Source organism: Camelina sativa, chromosome 12, assembly GCF_000633955.1.
Source record: "Camelina sativa cultivar DH55 chromosome 12, Cs, whole genome shotgun sequence".
Lineage (NCBI taxonomy): Eukaryota > Viridiplantae > Streptophyta > Magnoliopsida > Brassicales > Brassicaceae > Camelina > Camelina sativa.
In genome coordinates this window covers 28,809,037-28,817,221 of record NC_025696.1, presented here as the reverse complement: position 1 = coordinate 28,817,221, position 8,185 = coordinate 28,809,037, and the positions used below count along the sequence as shown (strand labels likewise).

At 37.8% G+C, this 8,185-nt stretch overlaps 1 protein-coding gene across 1 annotated transcript; it reads right to left on the bottom strand.

Annotated features, from left to right (window-relative positions):
* Positions 541–2,392, bottom strand: LOC104732843 (AAA-ATPase ASD, mitochondrial). The gene has a single exon (XM_010452438.1). It carries the CDS (start codon positions 2,251–2,253, stop codon positions 709–711), a length of 1,545 nt encoding a protein of 514 aa, XP_010450740.1. The 5' UTR covers positions 2,254–2,392; the 3' UTR covers positions 541–708.

Genomic DNA, 8,185 nt, shown 5'->3' with positions numbered 1-8,185 from the left:
TTGTAGTATATATAATATCGATTTAAATTCTTTGGTTATTATGGAAGCAAACTTTAAACAGCTTTCAAAGATATTGAGTAATTATCGGTTCTATTTATACGACATGTAGAATTAAATTTTGATTTCCTTATATAGCAAACAAAAATAATTGATTAATTTTTTTTTTTAATTCTGTTTGGATAAGTATTTATAACTGATCTGTCTAATCACATTATACAATACAAATATTCCGAATACAATATAACTGATCTGTCTAAGCATTTATAACTGATCCGAAGCATGATTATCACTAATGACATTATATGTAATAATCTCTATTATATGTAATAATCTCTAGTCCTATGTCTTTTAACTAAAAATGTTTGTCCTATGTCTTTTAACTAAAAATGTTTGCCTTTTAATAGTATAGACTATAGATATAGAGATGCTAGCATCACCTTAAGTATTTTTGTAAAATAGACTAGAGTAAAATATTAATGATACACACAATTAATTTTCTAACAGTGCTACGAATGAAATATCGACACCTATACTAACTAATAACTTGATCATCAATATCTTTACCCAAAAAAAAACAAGTCAGTGTAATATAGGAGCATATACATAAATAACCATATTTAGTTTCACCGTAGTTAGCTTTTACATAAGAAAACAAAGATACTGTTATTGCAATTTCGAATGATAAGGTCGTACAATATATTGTTCAAATCAGACTTCTTTTGTTGCTATTCCATTTTGTTCCTTCTCTTCTGATTTAGTCTTCTTCTCCTCTCTCTTCTTCCTCTTAGTGTCTTCCTCTTCTTTCTTCTTCTTCTCCTCATCCTCAATCCTCCTCTTCGCTTCCTCTTTCTCCTCCTTCAACGCTTCGATCAATCGCTTCAGACAAAACTCCTTAGTCTCAACTTCTGATCTCTTCAACAGATTCTCTCCCACATCAGCTGGAGTCATCTTTATTTCTTCTACCTCAAGTAACCTCTTGATCTCATCAAACAACTCACTATCATCTTCTTCCTTAGCATCCAAATAATTCTTTGCCAACAATTTAAACGCTTCTAAACCGCAATACGACATCTCTATACGCTTGTCCATTCTCCCTTTTCGAATCAAAGCCGGGTCTAATTTATCTATGAAATTAGTAGTGAACACAATGATCCTCTCACCACCACAAGATGACCATAACCCATCAATGAAATTCAATAGCCCTGACAATGTCACTTTACTTCCTTTATTCTCACCTTTCTCTTTCTTCAGCTGCTTCTCAATAGGGTTAGTCTCATCTCCGTCTTCCTCTTCCTCCTCCTCCTTCTGCTTCCTTTGACCAGTTAAATCAAGAGAACAATCGATATCTTCAATAACAATTATAGACTTCACTGAGGTCTCAATCAACAACCTTCTCAGCTCTGTATTATCCTTAACCGTTGTCAATTCAAGATCATAAACATCATACTCCAAGAAATTCGCCATGGCAGCAATCATTGTTGACTTCCCTGTTCCTGGTGGACCGAACAAGAGATACCCTCGTTTCCACGCTTTCCCGATCTTCTTGTAGTAATCTTTGCTTTTACTAAACTTGATCAGATCGTTCTTGATCTCTTCTTTCTTCTTATCTTCCATAGCAAGAGTATCAAATGTAGCAGGATGCTCGAAAGTGACATGGCTCCACTTCGTTTGCTTATAGCCAGACCAATTCTCACTTGGATTATTTGAATAAAGCTTCCTTTCTCTGTTCTTAACCCCAACTATCTTGCCTTCCCTCATAACATGATCAAGATACCTCTCTGTGATTACTTGCCTGTCACATCTATGAAACTTCAGCATGTAGAATCTTGACTCTTCAGCTTTAGGGTAAAAGGAGATAGATCGGCTTTCGCTTTGATGCTTCTTCGCTTGCCACCAAACCTTGACCCCTTCAAACTCATCAGTGATCTCTTCATGGTCGTCCATGCTAAGGACGATAGAGTTATTTCCTTTGACTCTGTTGGCCGTTAGTTTCTTGGCTCGAGAAGAAGAGTCTTTGCTAAGATAGCTCTGGATCGCATCATAGACATCGCTTCGCTTGAACCGCTGACCGCTATATTCATGGAACGTTATCTGTAAGTAAGGGTAGACAAGACCGACGAGCCTTTGAGCTAATGGTTCGAAGTGCTCTCGGAGACGGTGAGCAGGGAAGAATCGCTCGAAGATTGTGTATATAAAAACCAAGCTTGCGAGAGCAGAGCCTGTGTTAGTCCATACTTCACTCATTGTCCCCATTTCTTTTTAGGTGCTCTGCTTCGTGGTTTCTGTAAAAGGTTTCTTGGATAGAGAGAAGCGTTTCAAAGATAAGTCTCAGATGAGATATTTGGTAAAGAAGAAATGGTGATGCTTAATGAAGAAGAAGATGAGTTTGATACATCACAACTCTCGATATATATAGAATAGATAAAGTAAAGTGCCCACGACGGATAATAAAATATCTTTGGGAAACCACCAAGAAATTGTCCAATTCACGTGTGATAATAAAGCTCATAAATTATAATAAAGATAAAAACATTTTTTACAAACAGACCTTAGGGAAACAACCAAGAAATTGTCAAACTTTTAGTTTTCACATATGTCACATGTGTGGTAACCAATTGGGAAACGACAATTTATAACTAACAAAATAATTGGAAAAGAAATCTTATCAATTAAGAAAAGAGAACATACAAGCAAATTTCAAATCTTAGAAACTAAGAATAAGACGACGACACATGTTAATAAGACAAATTTGCAGACATGGTTAGGACTTAGGATGATGTATATTACAAATTTACAATGGATACATATATTTTCTACGAGTTATTATTATTGCTGTAGTGTATGATGTGAAAGTCAATGTCAATAAATGATAATCTGATGCTGAGACGAAAAACAAAGTTAAAAACAATATTTCAGTTTGTAGATATTACATCCCCATATCACGATTATTTAACATTTTGAATTTTAAATATTACACATTAATTCCATAAATATAGGTTATGTTGATAGTTTCATCCATTTATATATTTTCTGTATGCATGATTTGAATTATTTAATTAATTTTGGATATAAAAAAAACAAGAAAATTGACTTTAACATTTTACAGTAACATGTATCACTCTTGTCAGAACATCCTAAATTTGAATATCATTTTTTGTAATTATAAATTAAAAATCAGTTGACAACTAATAAATTTAAATCCATAATTTTTACGTTTTATATATCATTTTGAATCTTGTTTTACGTCAAATATTCTCTCTTTCAAACTTTTTTTTTTCAACAATTTAAATAGATCAGTTTTTTCAAACTTTTATAATTGTTTTTTCTTTTTTGAAATTTAATTTGTAACCTTACAATTATAGTGACGAAAGTAATTAATTAAGACTTAAGAAACTTTAATTGGATAACGACCCTACGTTCTCAAAGAGACAACAAAGTAGTTTGGACCACCTGATCGTCAAAGACTTGTTTTGTACACGGACCACGCTGCTTCGGCCTTCGTGTGTCCCATTAAGGTCATGTTTGTTTGACTATTTAGCATTTCCATCCAAATTATCCATTATGTTGTGAAACACTTAGTGGACTCACTAGACCGGCCCATGTACTAAGCTATGGAGTCTCGGTCCATAGGTTTTACTCAGTCCATATAACTTAGGCCCATTAGCCAAGCCTTACTCGGCCATACACACTTATGTCGGTTTAACCCTAGCTTTGTAATCTACTATATATATCCTTGTAATCTCAAGTTTGAATCAATAAGAATACAAGAGCTTTATCCCTAAACTCTATTTTCATAACACGTTATCAGCACGAGTCTCTAACCCTAAAACCCTAATAGGCAGCCGCCGATTTCTCCTTCTTCCCTAAACACCCTAAACCGCCTCTTGTTCTTTCTTCTTCTTCGAGAATCTCTCTTGATCTCGAAGTTCTTTTTGATACACAAGCATCCTTAGCTTGTGATCGAAGTTTCTATAAAAACCCTATCGAGGTTTGTAGTTACTTGGCTCGGGGGTGAGTTCGCACGCAAGGAGCCGTTCGCAGGAAGCAGCTCTAGTTCGCGGGAAGAAGTTCGTGGTCCGTGGAAGCAGTTCAAGGTTCGAGGTTCGTGATATCTGAGGTCTTTAGCTCCCAGATCCTATCCAGTCAGAACCCTAAGGTGTTAAGGTAAACAAAGTTTCTAACCTCCTCAAAACCCTATGATCGAACTTGAACTTAAAACTATGGAACCCTAAAACATCCAAGTACACAATCTAACAAACTTTAAATTCTATAAATCCTAAGACTTAAAATCGGTTGCTTAGGTTGTTAGATTGTTTGATTAATTGCACCATATTACATCAAGCTTAAAATCCGAATTTGGTTGATTAGATTGTTTAAGATTGCTTGATTGTTTTATGTTGCATAAGAACCTAGAATTAAATTGTTAGAAGCATAGAAAGATTAATCTAACTGTTCTAGGAGATTTAAAACTTGGATTGTTTCATGCATCATAAGATAAAATCGGACCATGTTAGGTTGCTAGAAAAATCGGCTGCATGAATTTAGTTCCTTGTGTTCTAGGATTGAATCCGATCAAGAGAAATAGAATTGTTAAATTTCCATAAGCATGAAATCATATATTTTCGGAATTAAAAAATATTAGGATAAGTTCCTAAATTATTTAGCAATTATCTAAAAGTATTAAGATACTATATCCTAGACTAAATAGGAAACTTAAGAAAAAGGAAATCCTACCTAAGATTGTTGCATGCATTAGCCTATTTGCTTTTGTTGTCTTGCATGCATGAATTTAAACCAAAAACCAAATATGGGAAGGCATGGTTCGATCTTAAATATCGCATGGCCTGAGGCATGGTTCAATCTCAAATATCGCATGTCCTATTGATTAAGTGCATGGTTCGATCTCAAATATCGCATGCTAATATTCGGATGTCTATTTCTGTTGTATGCAGATGGCAAACCTTAAGAGCTTAGACTATCCAGTCTTGAATGCTTCTGGTGACAATTACTTGCTATGGGCAATGAACACCAAGATCAACTTGAAGTCAAAGGACTTGTTCGAGTGTGTCGAAGAGGGTAACAAGACCTCGGACAAGAACAAGAACAAGTGTATCCAGCATATGCATCACCACATTGCTGAGAGTCTCAAGAACCAGTACCTATTCATTGAGGACCCTCTCGACCTTTGGACAACGCTTAAACGGCGATATGGGCACCAAAAGACGGTGCTCCTTCCAAAGGCCGAGTATGAGTGGAAACACCTAAGGATCCAGGATTTCAAAACCCTGGACGAGTATAACTCTGAGCTTTTTAGGATTGTCTCAGTCCTTAGGCTGTGTGGTACTGTGGTAACAGAGAAGGAGCTAATTGATAAGACTTTGTCTACTTTTAGCCCTAACAACATGGTTCTTCAGCAACAATACCGGCAAACAAAGTATGCCGAGTATGGGGCCCTCAATGAGGTGTTACTGCTAGCTGAGCAGAACAATGAACTGTTGCTGATGAATAGTGCTATGAGACCTCCTGGTACAGCCCCATTACCAGAAGCACACAAAGTGGATGTGGGAAAGAAAAGTTCTGCAGAGCCTAAGGAGCCTAAAGAGCCCAAAGAGACCAACTACGTCCACAGAGAGAGACACTACGGCCGTGGCCGTGGTGGCAGAGGACGTGGTGGTCGAGGGGGCCAAGCCGGCCGCGGACGCGGTGGTAGAGGCCGTGGTATCAACAAGCCACAAGCTAAGGAAAAATCGGTTTGTCACCGATGTGGTATTTCAAACCACTGGATGAAAAACTGCAGAACTCCCAAACATCTCATTGATGCATATCAAGAAAGTTTGAAGAAGAACCCAGAAGCTAACTTGGTGCATCTCGATGATGAAGGAGACTTCGATCATGAGAATGATGATTCCCTAGAGACTTCCGACCTCTTTACAGAGGATGAATGACTTTCGGTTTTTATTTTGGTTTAAGACTATGCTTTTATGCTTGATTTATTTCTATGTATTGGATAATTGATTTGGTTTAAATTCAAGGATTTATTTTATAAATTATTTGCCTTATTGAGTTAAAACACAAATGTTGTTTTATAGAAATGGCTGAGGATATGAGTGAACTAGTGGTGGACAGTGGATCCAGCCACACTATTTTAAGAGATAAAAGATATTTTATAAACCTCACCATGAAAAGTGCCAATGTTAGTACAATTGCGGGTATAGCAAACCTTATAGAGGGCTACGGCCAGGCTCACGTGTTGTTGCCTAATGGAACACACATTGAATTAAGTGATGCCTTATATTCACCCAGCTCCAAGAGAAATTTGTTGAGCTTTAAAGATATAAGATTAAATGGTTATCATGTGGAAACCAAGGGTGAAGGAACTAGAGAGTTCCTATACATTACAGAAAATGTGAATGGACAAAAGAAGGTCCTAGAGACTATACCTGCACTAGCCACTGGCTTGTACCATGCTAAGATAAATATGATAGAGGCTAACTTGGCAAAGCATAGAATGTTTAGTGAAGAATTCACTTTATGGCATGACCGGCTAGGCCATCCGGGTTCGAACATGATGCGTAAACTAATTAAGAGTTCGAATGGGCACAACCTAAGTGAAAGGAAAGTTATCCCTAAACATCTCACGTGTGTAGCATGCGCACAAGGGAAACTTATTATAAGGCCTTCACCAGTGAAAGTCACAAGAGAGACTTTAAACTTTCTGGAAAGAATTCAGGGAGATATATGCGGACCAATACACCCATCTAGTGGGTCGTTTAGATATTTTATGGTGATGATAGATGCATCAACCAGATGGTCGCATGTTTGCTTGTTATCCACAAGAAATCTCGCCTTTGCAAAGATGTTGGCTCAGATTATAAGGCTAAGAGCACACTTTCCAGACTTTCCACTTAAGACTATACGTCTAGATAATGCTGGTGAATTCACATCCCAAGCGTTTAATGATTACTGTATGTCCATGGGGGTGAGTGTGGAACATCCTGTGGCACATGTCCATACACAAAACGGACTGGCTGAGTCCTTCATTAAACGAATACAAATGATAGCTCGCCCATTGTTAATGAGGTCGAAGCTCCCTGTGTCGGCTTGGGGACACGCAGTATTGCATGCAGCAGAGCTCATACGCATCAGGCCATCTAGTGAACATAAGTATTCACCATCCCAACTATTAACGGGTCATGAGCCAGACATATCCCATCTCAAGACATTCGGTTGTGCCGTTTATGTACCGATTGCTCCACCACAGAGAACTAAGATGGGACCTCAGAGGAGGATGGGAATATATGTTGGATATGAATCTCCCACCATCATAAAGTATCTCGAGCCACTGACAGGAGACCTGTTCAAGGCCAGATACGCGGACTGTCAATTCATTGAGTCCGAATTCCCTGTAATGGGTGGTGAGAATAGCAAGCTGGTCAAGGAATTAACATGGAATCAAACATCCTTAAATTGGCAAGATCCTCGAACTAGAGCATGTGATGCAGAGGTTCAAAAGATTATACATTTACAGCAGCTAGCTAATCAATTGCCAGATTCCTTTGCTGACCCAAAGAGAGTGACAAAATCGTACATACCAGCTTGCAATGCACCAGTACAAATTGATGTTCAGAAGGAAGAAAATACACAAGTTGCTACAGAGTCTAAAACCCGTTTGAAACGAGGTAGACCATTAGGTTCCAAAGATAAGAATCCTCGGAAAAGTAAAAGAGGTGCATGTCAGACTGAGGCTAAGGGAATTACCGAGAAAGCAGACATGGCCGCGGCAAATGATAAGGAGCCGGATGGGGTTCAGGACGCTGAACCTCTAGGTCCTGAGAATATTGATAACGATGAGATATCGATCAATTACATCATGTCTGGGATTACTTGGAACCGTAAAGATATCGACGTCGATGATATTTTCGCATATAAGGTAGCACTAGAACTAAATGAGGATCTAGAGCCCACATCCATATTAGAGTGCACTCAAAGCAAAGATTGGCTTAGATGGAAAGAAGCTATTGATGTGGAGCTAAACTCTTTGAGGAAGAGAAGTGTGTTTGGTCCGATCTTGAGGATAACACCTGAAATTAAACCAGTTGGACATAAGTGGGTCTTTGTAAGGAAGAGAAATGAGAAGAATGAAATCGTGAGATACAAAGCACGGCTTGTAGCACAAGGATTCTCT